Raw genomic sequence first — 25,105 nt, forward strand, 5'->3', positions numbered from 1 at the left:
TGTTTAGCCTCTAATTTGATATTCCAGCTACTCATTAAGTGTGAAATAAATCTTTTAGAAAGTATGTTTCCTCACCACCACGTCACAAACCCCGCCTGGCTGTCCTGGAATATCCATCTTAGGCTCATGATCTGAACAGGGCATCTTCCTGGTCCAGCTGGGAGGAGGGAGAGCCAGGAGCCTGTTTCATGACCTTCCCTTGACTTTCAAGTAGACTTGTTTCCTGGCACCCGGAGAGGTCAGACCTCATGGAAGGGCCCTGTCTTCACCTATACTGACCGTGGTCGGCTATATTTCGGCATTGTAATGATGAAATGAGGGCAATTCTCTCGGCTCAGAAATTCTGTTCCTAGCAATTTAGTCACTGCACAAATACTTATGGTTTAGGATGATTCATCAGATTATTGTTTATAGTAGCCCCCACTGCAAACAGAATCAGCTAAATTGTCCAAAACTGGGAGATGGGTCACATAGATTCCGGGACATCCATAATTGGAATAGTATGCTCTTAAGGAAGAACATTAAATAAAATAGAAAATATATCCTCCTTGTATTTTTTAGTTTAAAATACATGTTAAAAATATAACGTACAGTATGATCTCAAATCTGTAAAAGAAAGAAATAGATATTTAACTGTGGTTATATCCAATTGAAGTAATTATAAGTAATTTTCATCTTCTTCTTTTTTTACGGTTCTGCATTGCTCATACTTTCCATAATGACAGTGTGTTGCATTAATTGTCACTGGGGTTTAGGGGTGGGGATTAATGATTTAAAAAAAAAGACCAGCTACAACCAAAGTATTCTCCCTTTAATGTTACCAGGTACACAGGGAAGAAAAGGGATGCAGAGCCCCTCCCCTCCTGAGGGAAGCACAATGGGCTTTCCTCTCCCCAATATCTTACCAACTGAAAAGTGTCAAGATCTCTGGGTAATAAGTAAGATAAAACATGCCTTAGTCAAAAGGGTCTGGCTGCTTTGTAAGTCAGTCACTGTCAGGGAGGAGGTGACGAGGGCAGCTTGGTAGGGGATGCAGGGTTTCTGGATGAAGTAAGATAAGAACATGTGAATGTTTCCATTTTCTCATCACAATGCCCGACATCCTTGGGACCAATTGCTCTGACACACACCATTGTCAGCCCCCGAAAGTTCTTTATTACAACACTTAACAATCATCGTCCCCAATTTCCCATTTGCTTAGAACATCATTCTTAAATTCCTTAATTTGTTTTCAAGGCTCTAATAAAAGGCCCTTTCATCGCTCTGTCACAGGGCAGTCTGATTGCCAAGCTCTAAGTGCCGTGATTCCCCCTATCAGATACAGAATAGTGCAGATAATACTCTACTGAGATAATGAAGAATGGGCAGCCCATAATGAGTGTGCAGCTCTAAAGAGAGTCAAGAAATTAATTCCATTCTGAGAATTTGGAAAATGACTCCTGCACACAATACAGCAGGGTGGAGGGAGAGCTAAGTTTCACTTTTTAAAAATGCACACATCAGCTTGAGTTTAAGATGGACTGGTTGTCTGTGCCTACTCCCTGGTGAGGACCAAAGAGCTCCTTCAGATGCCCCCAAGGCCACCTTACAGTCACTCGTGGTGTTCTTTTGTGAGATGCTGAACTTTGGCAAAACTTGATTATATGTAGAGAAAACTCATCTCAAAGTCTGCAGGGCAAGAGGAAGGAGGAAAGATTATTTCCTATACATTTCACAAGGTCTAGGCTAAGGGAAATCATTAGCCTGGGCTAATTCTGTTGGCTAAGGCACCAACAGAAGTTTCCCGGGGACAATGACCATGAGAATTCCTAAAACAGTGGCTGATAAAATGTATCTATTTTTTAATTCCATGAACATTGGACAACTGAACATCCATGATGTACAAGGTGATGTATCATATGCTCTGGAGGCTGAAGGATGAGTAAGACATAACGCCAGTTCAAGGGATGAGATATTCACTGGTCCCGGAATGAAGATAAAAGCATGAGCGGTACATGTTTCAGCAGGTGGGGATGAGGGAGAGGATCCCTTCTGCTGAGGACATCAAAGGAGGCTGATGGGAGGAGTTTCTAGTTGAACTGGTTTTTAGGAAGGCTTCGAACTGTGGATTGTGGAGATGTTAACTGTGTTACTTGATTTTACAAGAGGTAAGCTGGTGGTGGAAGGAATATACTTATTAACCCTCCTTGTGAACCTGGCATCTTGTAGCTTCCTTCAAATATGTTCTCACTGGACAGGCATGTCATAGCCTCATGGAAGTGAATATCTTTTAATCACCACAGGCACAGTGATTCCAGGGGCTTCTATGATGCGCATACCAGCACGGCCTGTTTTACATCACAGAATTGAAAGGGAAGGATTAGATAGAAGGAGGAAGGGAATACGGAGGAGGAAAAGGTAGTTTAGAGAAAGCTGAGGAAGAGGAACAAACGGTGAAGGTTGGGTGTGTGATAGTTCTTCAGTTCTGATTCTTTCTCATCAGTACCCACGGTTCTGGGTTCTTCCCTGCTGGCCTCTCACCATGGCTGTCCAATGTCTGTCCTGGTCTCTGCCTACTTTTATCCATCCCAAACTCTGTTGCTCCGTGCGTCTTCCTAAATCAACACTTTTCCTATTTTAGCAATTCACAGGTGCATGTAGGGCCCATGACAATTGAGCCTCAGCCTCCTGTTCTAGCTTATGTCCCTCTTTTCATTCATTCATTTATTGACCAAACCTTCAGTGAAATGCACAACATGAACTTCCTGGTCTCATTAGGCCACTCTGCTCTCTGTACCTTCTGAAATATTCTCTTAAATATTATTTGTCTACTGCTTACCTCCATGACTTGCTAATCCATGCCTCTTTTTCTAATCTACCACTTTTACACCTACAATACTTGAGTACGTTCTATTTTTTTTTTATTCTCCACATTTCCTAGAGCAGCTCCTTACATACAACAAACCCTCAATAAGCATGTGTTAATTAAATGACTTGCTAATTAAAGAAATGAGCAATTATACAATAAACTGCTTGTGGAAATACAGGTTCTTGAAGCAGAGGGGAAGAAAACTACTAAGTTTAACATTAAAAAAACTCATTTCTATTAATTATCTGGTGTATGAAATATTCTGCTTTTTACCCAAATTCTGTATTGACTGTCTCTCCCTCTCTCTCTCTCTCTCTTTGCCTATCAACCATCACAATCGAATGATGGATGTATTAGAAGATTATATGCATTTTTATTCTTTTCACACATTTTGGACATTCAAAAATAATGTCAGATTAGTTTTTAGGGGAGAAAAGAAGGGTCTATTTATCAAAGGCAATATTAACCTTAGTCATTAAAATACACTTATCTCGTATGAAGGTCACTTCTTTTCCGCAGCATCGTTTATTGAATGCCTGCAGAGAGCAGGATTTGTGGAGGTGTCATGGGACACCAGGCCTAAGGTCCAGTGGTCAAAGAGGAACTTAAAGGGTAGATGTGACCAAGACTTTCATTACTGCACATTAAAAGCACAGTAAGTGATGCAGTAAATCCTCGAGGCCAGAAAGGTCAGAGGAGATGGAAATGAGGCTTGAGCTGGGCCAGGAAAGACGAGCAGGATGCAGATGAGTGAAGGAAAAGGCAAAGACTGAGGGAAGGCAGTCATGTCCTTGTGCTGTGTTTAGAATTTTTTAATAGGATTACCTTACTGCAGAGCAAGAGACTGAAAAGTGTGTTCCGTGTGTTTGTGCTTTTGTAAGCCATGATGGTCCCTATGATAATCATCAGTTAAAATAATTATTGAACTGGGCTTCCCTGGTGGCACAGTGGTTGAGAGTCCGCCTGCCGATGCAGGGCACACGGGTTCGTGCCCCGGTCCGGGAGGATCCCACGTGCCGCAGAGCGGCTGGGCCCGTGAGCCATGACCGCTGAGCCTGTGTGTCTGGAGCCTGTGCTCCGCGGCGGGAGAGGCCGCAGCGGCGGGAGGCCCGCGTACCGAAAACAAAACAAAACAAAACAAAATAATCATTGAACTACCCAAGGTGCCCCGTCCCCTAATGCCCCTGAGTACGCAGGGCTTTGCCATCATTACCCTGAGGCCACAAGAATAACAATTCTAAAGAGTTGTAATTGTGTTTCAGACATTCGTAAATGAATTCGCCCAAACTCTCAATGAAGCTGGTGGCAAATGGAAGATGTGCTGTCAGCACGCTGTCCCTGAGACAGAAAAAGTTATCGTCTTTGGGATCGTTCAGGTCCACGCAGAACAGTCCCTTAACTTGTTGGTTAGCATTTCTCCCACTTTACCAGAATCACTGGGTGCCTGAGATCTCCTCGAGGACAGTGTCTTAGTGATCTCGGGGTCCCCACTGCCTAGCCCCAGTGTGTGGCAAATACCAGGGGCTCAATCAATGTTTGGAGAATTACCAGGTGAGTGAATGGATGGATGAAAGGAGGAAATAATAGTTTGCTTATTAATGTTTCCAAAAGCTGGGGAAAGTTTAACTGCCAGGACAAGTGTTGGAACAGATGAGACTCTGCCTCAGCTTAGGAGTTTGAGTTAAAAGGGACGGGTGTTGGGCTTCCCCGGTGGTGCAGTGGTTGGGAGTCCGCCTGCTGATGCAGGGGACACGGGTTCGTGCCCCGGTCTGGGAGGATCCCACATGCCGCAGAGCGGCTGGGCCCGTGAGCCATGGCCGCTGGGCCTGCGCGTCCGGAGCCTGTGCTCCGCGGCGGGAGGGGCCGCAGCGGCGAGAGGCCCGCGTACCGCAAAAAAAAAAAAAAAAGGGGACGGGTGTTGATGAGAGCCTCTGTATGTGGCCACATGGCCTTTGCTTGGGAGCTGCTTCTCCTTCTTCTCTGGTCTCTGTTTTACCCTCCATTGTGCTGTTGAACAATTAACGTTTGAAAAGGAAAGTTGCAGATTTCAGAGTATTTTAAGAATTTTCCTTAGTTTGGGATAGATTGGAAGTTTGGGATTGACATGTACACACTGCTGTATTCAAAACAGATAATCAACAAGGACTGTATAGCACAGGGAACTTTGTTCAATATTCTATAATTACCTAAATGGGAAAAGAATTTGAAAAAGAATAGACACAGGTATATGTATAACTGGATCACTTTGCCGTATACCTGAAACTAACACAACACTGTTAATCAACTATAACCCAATGTAAAATAAAAATTTTTTTAATAAAATAGTTTGTATTTTCTAAAAAAAAAGAAAAAGAATTTTCTTAGAAACTAAATTGGGAGTTATGGGAGCAGAAGAAAATGAGTTTCCGTTGTTAGGGAGCAGGGAAGAGAGTCATGAAACTGGAGTGAAGATTGTACACAGTGAAGGTTGGGCGTGTGGCCTGGAGGTAGACATCATTTCATCAATGACTTTTGCAGTTTTCTGTCTGATAGTAGAGGAGCAAATGAAAGTAGAGAAAAAAATAGAGATGAGAAAAAATGCTTTTAATGAATCAAATTGTGTTTTCTTCTTCAATAATTAGGTGTTCTTCAACCCTAGTTTCTTTTTACTATTATTCTAGCTTTCCATTTTGACTGCTTTGCAAGATGGAGACAAACAAATAAAACATACATGAGAATATGTCTGACTAAAGCAATACCCAAATGCCATTAGGCACTTGGTTCCAGAACCATGAGATGGGACAACTTTGTACTTCATCAATATGAATGTTGCCCTAGTCCATTTTTGTGTCTTGATGTCAGAGTTTGTTTTCGTTACAAATGGACTTCTGTCCTATTTGGCTAGTAGAACTTGCAGACATTTGGGGCTTATTTTACTCATGTAAACAGCACTCTACCACTTAACTAGTCTTTGTTAAATGCAGTGTTACCTTGAATAAAGTTAAATTTGAAACCAAGATCATTTTAAAGTGTAAGCTAGTTTCAGTTAGCTTTGAGACCATGTGGGGTCCAATGCAAAGAAAGCACAGGGAACTGTATGGCCAGTTAATTTTCCCAAGTGAAACCAAAGCCTCTCAGGTTCCAGCAGCAAGTTCCAGTTAACCCTTTATGTCACAGACTGTTATAATTCCCAGCCCTAAAATCCTCCAGCTCTTATGATTATTTTAAAAATCTGGATTATGTCTGAATTTGAGACACATAAATGGGGTTGAGTCTTATCGATCGATAGTCATCATCTTTCTTATTTAAATCCTCTTTTGTGTTTTCCGTTTTGTCCAATTAACAAGGGAACTTACAGATTTCCCATCTGTGATCTTTTTTGTTTTCCCTGCGGTACGCGGGCCCCTCACTGTCGTGGCCTCTCCCGTTGCGGAGCACAGGCTCCGGACGCGCAGGCTCAGCGGCCATGGCTCACGGGCCCAGCCGCTCCGCGGCATGTGGGATCTTCCCGGACCGGGGCACAAACCCGCGTCCCCTGCATCGGCAGGCGGACTCTCAACCACTGCACCACCAGGGAAGCCCCCCCCATCTGTGATCTTATTTGAGCATTCAAAAATCTGTCTGGGGCTTCCCTGGTGGCACAGTTTTCGTCTGCCCAGGGGCACCCTGAGTGTCACCCCTGGTGATAAAGGTGGGGTGGGCAGCCCATTCCATTGGTGGCTGCTCAAATGACGAGAAAGATTTTCCTTACTTGGAATCAATGTTTACTTTCCTCTAACGCCTACTGCTGTGTCTTTTTTTAAAAAAAAAAAACATCTTTATTGGAGTATAATTGCTTTACATTGTTGTGTTAGTTGCTGCTGTATAACAAAGTGAATCAGCTATACGTACACATATATCCCCATATCCCTTCCCTCTTGCGTCTCCCTCCCACCCTCCCTAACCCACCCCTCCAGGCGGTCACAAAGCACCGAGCTGATCTCCCTGTGCTATGCAGCTGCTTCCCACTAGCTATCTATTTTACATTTGGTAGTGTATATATGTCCATGCCACTCTCTCACTTCGTCCCAGCTTACCCTTCCCCCTCCCCGTGTCCTCAAGTCCATTCTCTACGTCTGCATCTTTATTCCTGTCCTGCCCCTGGGTTCTTCAGAACCATTTTTTTTTTTTAGATTCCATATATATGTGCTAGCATAATGAGGTATCACCTCACACCAGTCAGAACGGCCATTATCAAAAAATCTACAAACAATAAATGCTGGAGAGGGTGTGGAGAAAAGGGAACATTCCTGCACTGTTGGTGGGAATGTAAATTGATACAGCCACTACGGAGAACAGTATGGAGGTTCCTTAAAAAACTAAAAATAGAACTACCATATGGCCCAGCAATCCCACTACTGGGCATATACCCTGAGAAAACTATAATTCAAAAAGAGTCATGTACCACAATGTTCATTGCAGCTCTATTTACAATAGCCAGGACATGGAAGCAACCTAAGTGTCCATTGACAGACAAATGGATAAAGAAAATGTGGCACATATGTACAATGGAATAGTACTCAGCCATAAAAAGAAACGAAATTGAGTCATTTGTAGTGAGGTGGATGGACCTAGAGTCTGTCATACAGAGTGAAGTAAGTCAGAAAGAGAAAAACAAATACCGTGTGCTAACACATGTATACTGCTGTGTCTTTATCTGTCGACTTTTCCACATCTCTTCTGGCCTCTTCACACCTCTCTTGCCCTTTTGAGCCAGTGGTGCCCTAATCTTTACCTGATCATTCTGAAGCTAGCCATTTATAAAATGTATCTCTTCTCAATGTTCCAATAGATGCCATTAGATGAGACGAGACCTGTGATTATAATAACCACCACACCTGACAATTCGTAGGCATTCAATAAATATTAGTTACATTTTTGTTTTTAAAATATCAATATGGTGCCTAGGAAAGCACAGAAGCTTTGAAATCAAATAGGCCTAAATTTTATTGCATCAAGTATTAATTTGCTCCAGGATCTTGGGCTGTAGGTTTCACCTTTCTCAGTCTCTGTGTTCTCAGCTTTTTTTAAAAAAGTCATGATAAAACCCATTTTACAAAGTTCTGTTGAAGGTGATCTGTGCCAGTATCCATGAAGTACCCAGCCCAGTTTCTAGCACACAGTAACTGCTCGGTAAATATTAGTCTCTACACGCAACACATCCTTCCCCTACCCCACCCACCTCTTAACCCAGAACACCCCTGTGAACAGGAAAGATTAAGGAGACTTGGCTTCCAGCTTTGCTCTTTCTAGTCACATGACTTTGGGGAAATCATCCTAACCCCCTTGCACTGTTTCCCTATCAAATAGTCCCCCGTGTCTACTACAAAGGTTCCTTTTAAGGATCAAATAAAATATCAGATGGGTGATAAAGTTCAACAAACGTGGCGTGTTCTCTTAATGTAAGGTGTCGTTATTGCTGGTAGCGATTGAACAGTGAATGATTGCTGAATGAATTATTGCTGATCGATTCTCCCAACCCCGCCCCTCCCCACCCTGGAGCAGAAAGAAAAAACCCAGCAAATAGTACTGAAAACCGATTCATGCGTGTTTGTATTGTAGAAACATGCACATAGGGGAACATGGCCCGACAGGTGCAAATCCAGGCAGATATTCTCACGTGACCATCTGGCAGAAAAACCCATTGAGTCAGTGCTGATACAGACGCTACAGAGGCGCGGGGTCCCAGGGTTATAGTTACGGCGGACTGACGCTCTTCGTCTAATCTCTTCCAGGAATTTCTATTACATCACCATGTTGCGGGATCCGGTGTCCCGGTACCTGAGCGAGTGGAAACACGTCCAGAGAGGGGCCACGTGGAAAACCTCCCTCCACGTGTGCGATGGGAGGAGCCCCACCCCCGATGAGCTGCCTACCTGCTACCCCGGGGACGACTGGTCTGGGGTCAGCCTACGGGAATTCATGGATTGCACCTACAACCTGGCTAACAACCGCCAGGTGCGCATGCTGGCCGACCTCAGCCTGGTGGGCTGCTACAACTTGACTTTCATGAACGAGAGCGAGAGGAACGCCATCCTGCTGCAGAGCGCCAAGAGCAACCTGAAGAACATGGCTTTCTTCGGGCTCACGGAGTTCCAGCGGAAGACGCAATTTCTCTTTGAGAGGACATTCAACCTCAAGTTCATCTCCCCCTTCACGCAGTTCAACGTCACGCGGGCTTCCAACGTGGAGATCAACGAGGGCGCCCGCCAGCGCATCGAGGAGCTCAACTTCTTGGACGTGCAGCTGTACGCGTACGCGAAGGATCTCTTCCAGCAGCGCTACCACCGTACCAAGCAGCTGGAGCGCCAGAGGGACCGGCAAAAGAGGCGCGGGGAGCGGAGGCTGCAGCGGGAGCACAGGGGCCGCCGGTGGCCCAGGCAGGACGGGAACCCAGAGGGGGCAGTCACGGAGGACTACAACAGCCAGGTGGTGAGATGGTGACCCCCTGCCCTCCCCTCCTCTCCACGGGAGGGGGAGCATTAACCGGGGCACTGCCCTACCTTGGAGAATGTGGGACCATGCTGAGGACGTCTGGCTGGCTGTAGGTGGCTTGATTGGGTCCCCTGCTTCCTCTTTGTCTTCACCTTTATCCAGCTGGAGATGATCCGTCGTCTTCTTTTTCTCCTGACGTTTTTCAGTCTGTGATGTTAAGTAGGGTAGGAATGCATCCAATAATAGACCGCTTTAGAAGGTCAAGGGGAGAAGCACCAAAAAGGAAAGAGCCCTTGGGATCTTTTATTTTTGCGGCGGTGGCATAGGTTATAGTTTGGGCAACTGGAACCCACCAAGGCACACGTGAAAAGCCAAATTATGGCTTGGATGTTCTGCTGAAACTGATCTGTTCGTACTGCCTCTTTAATGGAAATACTGCTGTTTAAAGAGAGAGGAAGAGAAGGCTTTCTCAGCCTTTAGATGAGGTTTAACGCCAACTCTCTCTTGGCACTTGGCTGTCATCTTTGGACTCTATTTGAATGTGGGTTAAATCATAAGTAGTGTAAACATGTTTTGTTGTTACGGTTGTTTTTCAACAAGATTACCCTGCTACTGACCATCACTGGAGACTCACATCCCCTGCATCTTAGCCCTGAGCCATGCTTCCTTCCCCATCTTTAAAGGAAAGGCTAGTAGATTCAGGACAGGCATGCCTCAGAGAAATGAACATCGGTAGGGGCATTCGGGAGAAAACGTGCTTATTAACGAATGCCTATGGAGATCACCATTTACCAATTTTTATTTTCAGCGTAAGGAATGAATGATAAATTAACGGGGGCAGGGAAAGCAGGAGGATAACTACATGTCTAGCATTTCCAATCTGGCTACAGAGCCTTAGTTTTCTAAGGACTCTTTCAGAGTTTGACCTCTGTGGAGCAGTCATCTTCTTTGGTACAGGACCACCACGTTTGAAACACTGCTGTCACAGAGGAAAAGACGTTTAAAAAGAATGTGGCCTGAAGAATAGGAACTCAGCTAGCATGTATACAAAATATAGTCAAGATCACTAAATTAAAAAATAACTGATTTAGGCCATGAGACGTGGAACACAGTGGAGTGGTTATCCCAGGAGTTTAGAAAGACTCTACCTCACGATAGCTCGAATATCTCTGGCCTGATAACACTTTCTCCTCACATGATCTCTATCTGCTGTGAGAGTGTGGCTACAACAGGACCGGAAAATGTGCTGCATTGCTTAAGCGCTTCTTACGCTCACCTTTTCCCAGTCGCAACTACAATAACACAAAATTTTCGAGTAATAAGGGGAGGCCTATGGCAGAGGGAATAGAAAATCCTTGCCCAGCATTTGGTAGGAGATCAGAGTGAGCAGAAAGTTTCAGAACAGGTTGATCTGATCAATCCCTTCAAGGAGCTGAAGGCAAAATGAGTGAAACCCCTAAATGAGATTGAAAAGCCTATTTCATTGATATCTAACATGTTTGATGTTTAAGCCAGCTTTACATAAGCCTCGTCTCAGCCTCCAGAATACTCTCTCTGGGGTTGAGAGTTAATCAACTCACAAGCGTTCACGGAGTGCTCGCCTGCACAGAGGGGAGCCCAGCATCTCCATCAAAGAGAGATCTGGAGAAGAGGCTTAGATACTTCTTACCCGACCCTTGGCTTCCTCTGTCTTGGGGGAAAAGGCATCCCTGGGGCCTCCCTTGTGCCAGAAACTTTGGGAGACCCTTTTTATACCTCAGATCTAGTCACAAGAAGGTAGATCGTATTAGTCCCGATTAGGTGAGGAAAGTGAGCCCACAGACAATAAATAGCTTCCTCAAGGTTGTGAGCTACGTCTGGCAGACTGCAAAGGGCAAGCTCTTTTTTTTCTCCATCATGTTTTCCATATGGGATAAAAGCTTCCTGCCAATCATGCTAGAAGCCACCTGTTCTTGCCCAGAAGGGGTTGTCTCTAACCCATGTGGCTGTGACAGCACCAAGCCAGCAGGGACCCAGAGCCGTGTCGCCTTGGGTGAGTCCAGCCCCTTCCAAATCACTGACCCATCAAGGAGGTGAGACACTGATGACGTCATAGGCAATTGTACTTTTTGAGCCGTAGATGGGGTGAGTTAAAGGGGCCGAGTAACTATCGCTTGTTAGTTGGTAGAGATGAGGCTCACAGAGGATTAGCGTTTCCCTTCCTGATGCCTTGTTCCTAAGGTAGTGGGGGAAGGAGGGTTGCAGCTGGGGTTCACGATCAGCCTTTTCTCTGTCTTCCCATTTCCATGCTAGGATCTAATGCTGCTTAGAACGGCAGGGCTGCACATTACCGTTCTGACTGTCACTGTGAAACAGACACACGAATACACACACATGCATACACACGTGCACAGTAACAATCCAGTGTTTTGTCATGTGGAAAATCAAAACAAGTTAGAAAGCGTTTAGACTGTTTCCTTTAAACTCACTTTCCATTTTTGGCAGGGAATTCATGCATAGCTGAGACTTGGCGGCCGCCTCTGCTAACTTCACGCCGTTCCTTAGGCGCCTCGGGATTTATATCGAAAGGCTTTCCTCGGCCTTGCTGCTGAAGGTGTGATGTATGGGGCTCCACTGGAGACCCGATATCAGGATGTTCAGAGGAGAAACCTTCTCTTTGTATTGGCCCGAGGCCAGTGCTGAGCAAATTAAAAAGACAGACACGAGCTTCCTCCCTCGTATCATTTCATTCTAAAGCAGCACACTCATCCTCTCCCTGGGGTCCTATGTTGATAAAAACGAAGAGGTGGGGACGCAGTTTGTTCTCTGAAAGTCAGCTGCACACCTACATGCCAAGTGATGCTCAGCTCAGGGAAGGGATATCAGCCAGCAGGAGGCCTCTGGGCCTAACCATGGGAAGCCAGCAGCCTTAAGACCCCAAACCAAAGCGATTCCAGATACATTCGTGTTAAAAGCCAAGAAGAGGCAATCAATCAATCAGTCAATCAATCATCCCTAAGTTCCGTGTCCTACCAGCTCCTACAATTCCCAGATAGACCTTCCTTTCCTCCTCTGGCAATGGCAACTCCAGTAACCACACTGGGATAAGATGTCTGTGTGTGTGTGTGTTTAAATTATTATTAAGGTCTGAGGTACATACTATATATTCTGTCTCCTTTTAACTTTTTGGCAACCTACTTCTGACAAATAGAGAAAACCTGCCCTGAGAATTATTTGAATGCTCTTTCTAATAATTGCTAACATGAGCAATCAGTGTTAGGCAACAGTTAAGGTTATCACGTATGTTATTAAAAATTATAAAAATCTGTTCCTTATCCTCTAAAGGAGGTAACTGTGTCAGAAATGGTTTGATCAAGGGTTTGAAATATAAGGACTTGTTCAAAAGTCTGACTGGAGGTCATATGAATATGGGGGAGAAGATCTACCAGATAGACCTAGCAAGGAGGTGAGCAAAGATCATTAAAAAATAAATACAAGGCCATTAAGTAGGATTCCTACTTGGCTGCTTTAACAGAGAAACTCAAAATAATAGTGACTTCAAAAGATTGAAGCAATTGCTTGCTTTAAAGACAAACTGGTCTCGTGTGTGATCTTACCAGAATCCCAGGCCCTCTCATTGCTCTTTCATACTAACGTGCAGCTTCCAGCTCAAGGTCCGACATGGCTACTGCAGTTCCTGCCATCTCAATTTTATTTAAGACAGCCGAGAGGAAGTGGAGAGAAGTTGTACATATCAGTTCCAGTCACATCTCGTTGGCTAGAACCTAGCCATTAGATACATCTAGCTGCAAACAAGGCCAGGAAATGTCATCATTATTGGTTGCTATGTGCCTTGATACATAGAAGGGTTCTGTTATTAAAGAAACAATGTGAAAATTAATACTGATCAAAACTATCAGTCTCTGACACAAAAGGAAATTGAAAAATATTTCAAGTGCTTTCCAATGTCATCTATTTCGTCATCTATTTTGCAAAGGCTAAGATTGAAATTTGTAACTTTGTATAGTATTTAATGCTTTTCAAAACATTTCTACATCTAGTATCTCATTTGATCTTTACTACATTCTTGCATGTAAAATAGGACCTCTATTCATTAATCCCATTCAACAGTTTGACGTGGAGATTCAGGGATGATGAACGATTTCCTAAAGCGTCTAGCTTACTAACAAGACAGGTGCTCAGAGCCCCAGTCTTCTGACTTCATATTTTCTACTACTTCATACTCATCATCAGTATTGGGATCGAGAATAGCAAGAATATGAAATCTAAATCTTTATTGATTTATATCTTCTCTGACCTTCTCATGGAGCTGCAGCGACTTAGAAAGTGCTAAGGAGGGGGGTAGAGTTGGCTCTCAACCCCCTGCCTCCAGGGAGAGACCCTCTTATTAGGAGTGAAATGTCCAAGAGATGGACAGTGTTGCAGGGATATCTCGAAGCACGACCACTCAAGCACCTGCAGCCTGAATAGAGAAGCTTCATGGGAGATCACTAGAACTCCTGCTCAAAAAATCTCCCTTCTTCTCTACTTCTTCCCCAGGTCCGTGGAATTTTATCAGCAACATACTGTTTGGGTTCTTGATTTTATTTGGTGTTAAATGAGTCCCTTTGCACATTTGCCCGGGAAAGGAAATGCTTTAAGTCGTCATGAGCTAACATCTTCGCAGAGAGGTTTCATCTGATTCCTCTCCATCCCTGACCTCTAGCTGAGATGCATCGCCCGTAGGATGGGATCATGCAGAGGTGGGGTTTGGGAGAGTAGGGGTAACTGTGGAGGAAAGTAGCCCTTCTAAAAGGGGGCAGGTCTTTCAAAGGTGGAAAGATAAGGAATTAAGTAAGTGCCAGGGAATATGGAAACACAGAAAAGTAACTTAATGTAGTTTCTATCCTCAGGGTCAAGGGCAGTCTGGAGCCATGTGGACTGATTCTTTGGGCCACTGAAAACAGCAGGAAAAGGCATGAGGCTCGTGAGACAGGACCAGAGCATTGCGATGGTTTTAGGGACTGAATTGGAGTTGGAGCAAAGAGAAAGCTGGGGCAGACTTAGGCAGAGCACTGTGATCTGATCACAGCTGTGTCTCTAAGGTTTTTCTTTTCCATAGTTACTATACGTCCACCGGTCAGCAGAGCTCCAGCTGAAAGCCTGCAGGTGGGTATTGGGGCTGGCTGAGTCTGCCGACTCTACCCAATAGTGCCACCTCTGGGAAGCATGCAACGGTTCTTTCTCCAAAGCACTTTCGGCTTTTCTTCTAACCCCCTCCCTCCATCGCTACTGGACGTAAGCCTGCTTTCCCTCACCACATTCAGCTGGACGCATCTGAACGAACTCCATAAAACTTTGAATTAACCCTTCTGGGCAAGTGGGCGGGTTCTGAGACCTGTGTGTTTTGTAACCAGAATGCACATGGACCCATCTTCACAACACATCTACAGAACCAACCTACCCTGGAGAGGTGCTGAGATTTCCTGAGGACTGGCCTCGCTATGAACACCAGCAACATCTGCAAGACAAAAGCCCCTGAACTTCCAAGCCAGGACTCGAGGTCATCTAACAAAACTATGGATCTGAGAACACAGAAGCACAGATGTTTCTTGAGCCTGTGCTGAGTCGTTTATGGACGAGACTGCAACTGTCATCCTTCGGCACATTAAGTGGAACCTCTGTGGTTGCACGTTCTGTTGCACTGTGGGAATTCATCAAAGGGCCAGATGTCAGTGCTGAGAAGCTTCAGTTCTTGCTGGGGAAAACTGTCTGAGGGAGCAGAATGTGTATGATTTAGTCATTGTCACATTTGTCTTCCACCAACTTGTCATTTTTTTTTCCTTTCTTCTCCCCACCTCCCTCCCCAGAAGTACTTTCTGGGTTTTGCTTGCATCAGTTTTCATTTAACGTATCCAGAATGAAAAAGCATCTGGAAAGAAGCATCTGGACTTTTATCTGGTGCCCCATTTTAGACGTAAAGATAGTTATCCAATAGATAGTAAATGATTTCTCCTAAGAGATATTTCTTTTTGTTTCTGTGCCATAATATGTATGAACTTGGGTACTCAGAGATTGTATTGTGACATTATCAACCTTTATTGCTGTTTAAAGATGATAGTTTGTAGAACTGAGGATTCCCATTGATGTGAAGCACAATTTAATGAACAAGTTAATGTATTAAACTGTTGTGATGTCGAGAACGACTGTTTTCCCCTGTGATTTTGTTAGACATTTTTTACAAAAGGAGAAGAGCGGGTTAAATACTTTAAGGGATTTATGGAAATTGCAGACAGGGGATCAGCTTTGTCAAATTCTCAGAATCCATGCTTTGGATAAAAATGTGAAACTTTAAAAGCATATTGGATGTGAAACTTTAAAAGCATAAAAGACAGAGAAAATATAGATTGAAGCAATTTCAAATCTCTGAGGCCAGGCAGGATTTCACAGGCTCTCAAACACATGAGCTTCTAAAACCATGGTTCTCAGTGAGTCTCCTTGGTCACTGCCCACCCGGCACAAGGAAATTCACTGTGAAATGCAGGAAACAACCTGGAGATGATGAGGGGGAAACGATTTAAGAGTGATGGAAGAAAACAACAGGAATTAGAGGAAAGGAGTTTGGAATTCAAGGTAACAGAAAGGAGGAAAGAGGAAGGGAGGAAAGGCAGAGAGAGAGAGACAGAGAGGAAGAAAACACAAGCAATAATGAAATCTAATATGGGTCTCTCCACAGTTTCAGTGTGCATGGTTTGCAGATTGTTTTTAATGACTAGCTCCTATAATACAAGCAAAGAAACAAAATTAACTTCTAGGAGAGAAGTTCGTTCATTCAAAAATCCCTTGATTGAAACAATTTATCATTTTCTTTTTGTTCTGTGAAAGCGGGAACTGCGGATTCCTTCCTTGCTTGTGGGTTAGTGAGATTTGGAGCCTTAGAAAAATGTCATTCGACCACGTTCCTCTATCTAGTGAGAATCATACGCAAAGGGAACTTGACTTTAGTGCACTTGGAGTCGTCTTACGAAAGGCTCCAAAAGACAGCAGAAGTTAAATACACACACGCACACACACACACATGGAGACATATGGGGGACTTTTCCAAGAAAATCCTCACACAAGTTAGAGTAGGACTGAGGAATACTCAAGATTTACTTCTTTCTCTCATTCACCTTGAAAATATCGTTGAAAATAAGACTGAAAAAAATGTCAAAAATACTATTGAAAATCTGCTCACAATATAGTACTGTTTCACTCTCAGAGATCACTTTTCCTATCAAATATATATTTGCAAATTAATGGAGTCTAATTCAGCATAATTATTTCTTTATTTTATAAACAACTTGTTTTTTATGATTATAAAGTAATATATGATCTTAGATAATTTGGGAAATACAACGCATTGAAATGTCCATAAATTGTAGAGCCGAACTCTGACATTATTTCGATCTATTTTCTTTCCTATTTTTTATGCATCAGCAATTAGAATAACATTTAAAATAACAAATGTTTTAGAAAATGAGAATCATACAATCTGTGCGATGTAAATACATAGGTTAACATCTTAGTACCCATTCTTTGAAAACGTAATTTTAATAGCTGCATATAATTTTATCATTCCCATATTTGCGGGCATTCTGCTCATTTTCAATTTTTCCACTAATGTAAATAACACTGAAGTGAATATATTTGTGCATAAGTGGCATCGATTTAAGTGTCATTGTACACCCATTGGCGAGAGGACAGTGGGCCACTTGATTGTATCTTCCCAAGAACTCGGAAAGAAAAATTATTCAAGATTGTCAAAATTATATAGATGGAGCTAAATGAATGGTTAATAAAAGAAATAAATAAAAATTATCCATAGCATCAAAGGAAATTATATGCATGTCTCCAAAACCACCCTCCTGGCCCTGGAGTGAAGCTCTCGTTCCCCAAGATGCTGGGGGTGCTGGCGGCAGGCTGACAGCTCCCAGCTGAGTCTCTCAAGGACCTGCCCTCCCCCAGGGTCATGCCACCTTTTGGGAACAGGTCATATAGAATGACTCTTCTGTGGAGCTAAAGGTCAGGTCTTTTGACTGGCGACATCTCAGCTCCAGAACGCCCTGTAGGCTCAGCTGAGGACAGCACTGCAAAGCATCTCAGTTCACGGGCTGCTTCCAACCCATCCTGTGGCCCTTTCTCCCCACAGGTGTGACCTCAGTCAGGCTTTGACACACATCTTACCATGGACTCTGCTCTCCGGGGACCTAGACTTGCCACGGACCCCCGAGTTTTAGCCTCCGCAGCCTTCTGCTGTGTTTCTTCTTTGTTCTGCCACCTGCAGACTTCCTATCTTTTGAGCTCAGCTATGTTTTGGAAGGTTATTTTGGCATATTTGATCCAACGTTTCTACTTGTTTGTAGATGTAAGAGGAATCTGTGCTGGCTCAGTCTGTCAAGCTTCTAGAAACGAGTCTGCTTTTAAGTGTTGAAATCTCCTTTGAGTCTGTGCTTCTACTGCTTCTCCATTATTCGGCCCTTCATCACATTTTCTATTTTGAGCCTCCAGATTTTCACAATTAACTTTCACTCCTTTTCTATTCAGAGGGAATTTGCCCTCTGTTTGCTTATCTCCTCCAAAACCTGTTTGTATTCATTCCCTTCAATAATATATTTATTTTCCTACTTACACATGTATTTTATATATTTTACTTTACCTTTCCACTTTTAATGTTTGTTGTCAGTTATTAATCTTACATTTATGCTTGAATTTTTAATCTTAATTTTCTTTTTTTTTTTTCTAAGCATCTGTATTGGAGTATAACTGCTTTACAATGGCGTGTTAGTTTCTGCTGTATAACAAAGTGAATCAGTTATACATATACATATATCCCCATATCTCTTCCCTCTTGCGTCTCCCTCCCTCCCACCCTCCCTATCCCACCCCTCTAGGTGGTCACAAAGCACTGAGCTGATCTCCCTGTGCTATGCAGCTGCTTCCGACTAGCTATCTATTTTACAGTTGGTAGTGTATATATGTCCATGCCACTCTCTCACTTCGTCCAAGCTTACCCTTCCCCCTCCCCGTATCCTCAAGTCCATTCTCTAGTAGGTCTGTGTCTTTATTCCCGTCTTGCCCCTAGGTTCTTCATGAATTTTTTTTTTAGATTCCACATATATGTGTTAGTATATGGTATTTGTTTTTCTCTTTCTGACTTACTTCACTCCGTATGATAGAATCTAGGTCCATCCACCTCACTACAAATAACTCAATTTCGTTTCTTATTATGGCTGAGTAATATTCCATTGTGTATATGTGCCACATCTTCTTTATCCATTCATCTGTTGATGGACACTTAGGTTGCTTCCATGTCCTGGTTATGTAAATAGTGCTGCAATGAACATTGTGGTACATGACTCTTTCTGAATTATGGTTTTCTCAGGGTATATGCCCAGTAGTGGGATTGCTGGGTCATATGGTAGTTCTATTTGTAGTTTTTTAAGGAACCTCCATACTGTTCTCCATAGTGGCTGTATCAATTTACATTCCCACCAACAGTGCAAGAGGGTTCCCTTTTCTCCACACCCTCTCCAGCATTTATTGTTTGTGCATTTTTTGATGATGGCCATTCTGACTGGTGTCAGGTGATACCTCACTATAGTTTTGATTTGCGTTTCTCTAATGATTAGTGATGTTCAGCATCCTTTCATGTCTTTGTTGGCAATCTGTATATCTTCTTTGGAGAAATGTCGATTTAGGTCTCCTGCCCATTTTTGAATTGGGTTGTTTGTTTTTTAGATATTGAGCTGCATGAGCTGCTTATAAATTTTGGAGATTAATCCTTTGTCAGTTGCTTCATTTGCAAATATTTTCTCCCATTCTGAGGACTGTGTTTTCTTCTTGTTTATGGTTTCCTTTGCTGTGCAAAAGCTTTTACGTTTCATTAGGTCCCATTTGTCTATTTTTGTTTTTATTTCCATTTCTATAGGAGGTGGGTCAAAAACATCTTGCTGTGATTTATGTCATAGAGTGTTCTGCCTATGTTTTCCTCTAAGAGATTTATAGTGTCTGGCCCTACATTTAGATCTTTAATCCATTTTGAGTTTATTTTTGTGTACGGTGTTAGGAAGTGTTCTAATTTCATTCTTTGACATGTAGCTGTCCAGTTTTCCCAGCACCACTTATTGAAGAGACTGTCTTTTCTCCATTGTATATTCTTGCCTCCTTTATCAAAGATAAGGTGACCATATGTGCATGAGTTTATATCTGGGCTTTCTATACTGTTCCATTGATCTATCTTTCTGTTTTTGTACCAGTATCATACTGTCTTCATTACTGCAGCTTTGTAGTATAGTCTGAAGTCAGGGAGCCTAATTCCTCCAGCTCTGTTTTTCTTTCTCAAGATTGCTTTGGCTATTCAGGGTCTCATGTGTCCATACAAATTGTGAAATTTTTTGTTCTAGTTCTGTGAAAAATGCCATTTGTAGTTTCATAGGGATTGCATTGAATCTGTAGATTGCTTTGGGTAGTATAGTCATTTTCACAATGCTGATTCTTCCAATCCAAGAACATGATATATCTCTCCATCTATTTGTATCATCTTTAATTTCTTTCATCAGGGTATTATAGTTTTCTGCATACAGTTCTTTTGTCTCCTTAAGTAGGTTTATTCCTAGGTATTTTATTCTTTTTGTTGTAATGGTAAATGGGAGTGTTTCCTTAATTTCTCTTTCAGATTTTTCATCATTAGTGTATAGGAATGCAAGAGATTTCTGTACATTAATTTTGTACCCTGCTACGTTACCAAATTCATTGATTAGCTCTATTAGTTTTCTGGTAGCATTAGGATTCTCTGTGTATAGTATCAAGTCATCTGCAAACAGTGAGAGTTTTACTTCTTCTTTTCCAATCTGGATTCCTTTTATTTCTTTTCCTTCTCTGATTGCTGTAGCTAAAACTCCTAAACTATGTTGAATAGTAGTGGTGAGAGTGGGGAACTTGTTCTTGTTCCTGATCTTAGTGGAAACGGTTTCAGGTTTTCACCATTGAGAATGATGTTTGCTGTTGGATGTCAAATATGGCCTTTATTGTGTTGAGGCAAGTTCCCTCTATGACTACTTTCTGTTTAGTATATTGTTTAGGATTTTTATCATAAATGGGTGTTGAATTTTTTCGAAAGATTTTTCTGCATCTATTGAGATGATCATCTGGTTTTTATCCTTCAGTGTTTTAATATGGTGTATCACATTGAGTGATTTTTGTATATTGAAGAATCCTTGCATTCCTGGGATAAACCTCACTTGATCAGGGTGTATGGTCCTTTTAATGTGCTGTTGGATTCTGTTTGCTAGTATTTTGCTGAGGATTTTTGCATCCATGTTCATCAGTGATATTGGCCTGTAGTTTGCTTTTTGTGACATCTTTGCCTAGTTTTGGAATGAGGGTGACGGTGGCCTTGTAGAATTAGTTTGGGAGTGTTCCTCCCTCAGCTATATTTTGGAAGAGTTTGAGAAGGATAGGTGTTAGCTCTGCTCTAAACGTTTGATAGGATTCGCCTGTGAAGTCATCTGGTCCTGGGCTTTCGTTTGTTGGAAGATTTTTAATCACAGTTTTAATTTCAGTGCTTGTGATTTGTCTGTTGATATTTTCTGTTTCTTCCTGGTTCAGTCTTGGAAGGTTGTGCTTTTCTAAGATTTGTCCATTTCTTCCACTTTGTCCATTTTATTGGCATATAGTTGCTTGTAGTAATCTCTCATAATCCTTTGTATTTCTGCAGTGTCAGTTGCCACTTCTTTTTCATTTCTATTTCTGTCGATTTGAGTCTTCTCCCTTTTTTTCTTGATGAGTCTGACTAATGGCTTATCAATTTTGTTTATCTCCTCAAAGAACCAGCTTTTAGTTTTATTGATCTTTGCTATCGTTTCCTTCATTTCTTTTTCATTTATTTCTGATCTGATATTTATGATTTCTTTCCTTCTGCTAACTTTGGGTTTTTTTTAATTCTTCTTTCTCTAATTGTTTTAGGTGTAAGGTTAGATTGTTTAGTTGAGATTTTTCTTGTTTCTTGAGGTAGGACTGTATTGTTATAAACTTCCCTCTTAGAACTGCTTTTGTTGCATCCCATAGGTTTTGGGTTGTCGTGTTTTCACTGTCATTTGTTTCTAGGTATTTTTTGATTTCCTCTTTGATTTCTTCAGTGATCTCTTGGTTATTTAGTAGTATATTGTTTAGCCTCCATTTGTTTGTATTTTTTACAAGTTTTTTCCTGTAATTGATATCTAGCCTCATAGCGTTGTGGTCGGAAAAGATACTTGATACAATTTCAATTTTCTTAAATTTCCCAAGGCTTGATTTGTGACCCAAGATATGATCTATCCTGGAGAATGTTCCATGAGCACTTGAGAAGAATGTGTATTCTGTTGTTTTTGGATGGAACATCGTATAAATATCAATTAAGTCCATCTTGTTTAATGTGTCCTTTAAAGCTTGTGTTTCCTTATTTATTTTCATTGTGGATGATCTGTCCATTTATGAAAGTGGGGTGTTAAAGTCCCCTACTATTACTGTGTTACTGTCGATTTCCCCTTTTATGGTTGTTAGCATTTGCCCTATGAATTGAGGTGCTCTTATATTGGGTGCATAAATATTTACAATTGTTATATCTTCTTCTTGGATCGATCCCTTGAGCATTATGTAGTGTCCTTCTTTGTCTCTTGTAAGATTCTTTATTTTAAAGTCCATTTTGTCTGATATGAGAATTGCTACTCCAGCTTCCTTTTCATTTCCACTTGTATGGAATATCTTTTTCCATCCCCTCACTTTCAGTCTGTATGTGTCCCTAGGTCTGAAGCGGGTCTCTTGTAGACAGCATCCATGCAGCCAGTCTATGTCTTTTGGTAGGAGCATTTAATCCATTTACACTTTAGGTAATTATCTATATGTATGTTCCTATTACCGTTTTCTTAATTGTTTTGGGTTTGTTATTGTAGGTCTTTTCCTTCTCTTGTGTTTCCTGCCTAGAGAAGTTCCTTTAGCATTTGTTGTAAAGCTGGTTTGGTGGTGCTGAATTCTCTTAGGTTTTGCTTGTCTGTAGTTTTAAATTTCTCCATCGAATCTGAATGAGATCCTTGCTGGGTAGAGTAAACTTATTTGTACGTTTTTCCCTTTCATCATTTTAAGTATGTCCTACCACTCCCTTCTGGCTTGCAGAGTTTCTGCTGAAAGATCAGCTGTTAACTTTATGGGGATTTCCTTGTATGTTATTTGTTGCTTTTCCCTTGCTGCTTTTTTTTTTCTTTGTATTTAATTTTTGACAGTTTGATTAATATGTGTCTTGGCATATTTCTCTTTGGATTTATCCTGTATGTGACTCTCTGCGCTTCCTGGATTTGACTGACTATTTCCTTTCCCATATTAGGGATGTTTTCAACTATAATCTCTTCAAATATTTTCTCAGTCCCTTTCTTTTTCTCTTCTTCTTTTGGGACCCCTATAATTCAAATGTTGGAACATTTAATGTTGTCCCAGAAGTCTCTGAGCCTGTCCTCAATTCTTTTCATTCTTTTTTCTTTATTCTGCTCTGTGGTAGTTATTTCCACTATTTTTATGTTCCATGTCACTTACCTGTTCTTCTGCCTCAGTTATTCTGCTATTGATTCCTTCTAGAGAATTTTTACTTTCATTTATTGTGTTGTTCATCATTGTTTGTTTGCTCTTTAGTTCTTCTAGGTCCTTGTTAAATGTTTCTTGTATTTTCTCCATTTTATTTCCAAGATTTTGGATCATCTTTACTATCATTACTCTGAATTCTTTTTCAGGTAGACTGCCTATTTCCGCTTCATTTGTTTGGTCTGGTGGGTTTTTACCTTCCTCCTTCATCTGCTGCATATTTCTCTGTCTTCTTATTTTGTTTAACTTACTGTGTTTGGGTTCTCCTTTCCGCAGGTTGCATGTTCATAGTTCCTGTTGTTTTTGGTGTCTGCCCCCAGTGGATAAGGTTGGTTCAGTGGATTTTGTAGGCTTCCTGGTGGAGGGAACTGGTGCCTGTGTTCTGGTGGATGAGGCTGGCTCTTGTCTTTCTAATGGGCTGGACCACGTCCGGTGGTGTATTTTGGGGTTTCTGTGAACTTAGTATGATTTTAGGCAGCCTCTCTACTAATGGATGGGGTTGTGTTCCTGTCTTGTTGGTTGTTTGGCATGGGGCGTCAAGCACTGGAGCTTGTTGGTGGTTGAGCAGAGGTGGGTCTTAGCATTGAGACAGAGATCTCTGGGAGAGCTCTCACCAATTGATATTACGTGGGCCCGGGAAGTCTCTGGTGGTCCAATGTCCTGAACTTGGCTCTCCCACCTCAGAGGCTCATGCCTGACACCCAACTGGAGCACTAAGACCCTGTCAGCCACATGGTCAATTTTGGAGGCTGAGAAGTCCCTCTGCAAGCTGAAGTCCCAGGAAAGCTGGTGGTGTAGTTCCAGTCCAAGACCCAAATCTGAAGGCCTGAGAACAGTTCTGGAGGAAAGAAAGGATGGATGTCCTGGAGAAACAGGTTACAAGTGCACTTCCAGGGCAAAGAGGTGGGTACTGGTTCTATTCCTGTTTTTCTTAATCAACATGTGGTCAGGTAGTTCTGCCTGCACAATTTCTACTTTCTGAACTGTACTGAGGTTCTCTGGGGGCTTTGTATGTACACAATTTTTGTAAAAATTTCATGGATACCTGAAAAGAATATGTACTGCATTATTAAATTATATAGCTATAGAAATCTCTCTATATATAATAGAAAAATATATGTAAGGTATACGGTAACTATATATTGCATATATATCCTTGTATGTAATCATTTAAATTATGATATATGTGTATATACACATATATATAAATATTTAATTTATCAAAGACAGAGTGCCTGCTAAAATCTCCCACTATAACTGTGCTTGTATCCTTTCATAAGTTTTAGTTTATATATTTTTGTGACTTGTTATTTAGTGTTTACGACTTCCATATTTTTACTGAGGGGGCTACCATTTCCAATATAAAATGACCCCTTTGTGTCATGTAATACTTTTTGTTTTAAATTTTCCTTTCATTTTAACATTATTTTCAAATTTTTGTAATTTGCAGTTAACGTGTAGCTTCATTTTTCTTCACATGGTCTGAGTCTTTGTCTTTTAGTTTGAGAATTGTTATGACTTTTAGATTGCTATCCTCTGATGTTCTCATTTTATGATTTCTACTACTTATGCTTCTTTTCTGTTTTATGTTCTATTGTCCTGATAAGCTATGATTTCCTTGGAACCAATATTAAGAATCCAACCATATTTATTTGACTTTCCTTTGTGTGATTTGAAGTCGTTTACATTTAAATGCTTCCCTCTTCCTACTTCCAGTTGTTGGCTTTAATTACCTGAAGTGAGAACCCTGGATTAGAGGTAATCTGGGGCTTAGATTTACATTGTCTCTGGGGCTTGAGATTTACATTGTCATTGCTGCTGTTAAACCATTACTACAGTTACCATTATAACTATATCAAAAAGAGATAAGAAAATGTAAATTAGGCACACTGTTATTCTTATCCTAGTCTGGAAATACTGAGCTATTTCAAACTCAAAGTCCTCACACTTCTGGGTGATGCTTGCATATCTGATCATTTAAATTATTCAAACAGTTGTTGCATGTGGGAAAAGAAGATATGACGATGAAGAGGAAATCGGGACCTCCCATCTTGGTGTTTGAAAGCCATGGGGACATCTAGCTTTCAGGATGTCATCTGTTCCTATGAATAATATGTTCGTTCAATGAGGAAAAAAAAGAAAATTAAAGGAGTGAAAATTTTATCAGAACTCTAG

General features: G+C 41.7%; 1 protein-coding gene across 3 annotated transcripts in view; it reads left to right on the forward strand.

The window, feature by feature from the left end:
- The window catches only part of HS6ST3 (heparan sulfate 6-O-sulfotransferase 3), a 648,416-nt gene extending 632,933 nt beyond the window's left edge, over window positions 1-15,483 (forward strand). The window contains exons 2-3 of one of the 3 annotated variants that reach the window (XR_009559710.1): window positions 8,602-13,840; window positions 14,194-15,483. Coding sequence is in view for 1 of the 3 variants with exons in the window: in XM_030856883.2 (XP_030712743.1) it covers window positions 8,602-9,310 (709 nt within the window). In the remaining 2 variants the exon portion in view is untranslated. Of the gene's footprint in view, window positions 1-8,601 lie in introns of all 3 variants that reach the window. The other 2 variants (XR_009559711.1, XM_030856883.2) reach the window with 2 other exon arrangements.
- Window positions 15,484-25,105: the final 9,622 nt, after the last annotated feature.

This window comes from Globicephala melas, chromosome 18, assembly GCF_963455315.2.
Source record: "Globicephala melas chromosome 18, mGloMel1.2, whole genome shotgun sequence".
Lineage (NCBI taxonomy): Eukaryota > Metazoa > Chordata > Mammalia > Artiodactyla > Delphinidae > Globicephala > Globicephala melas.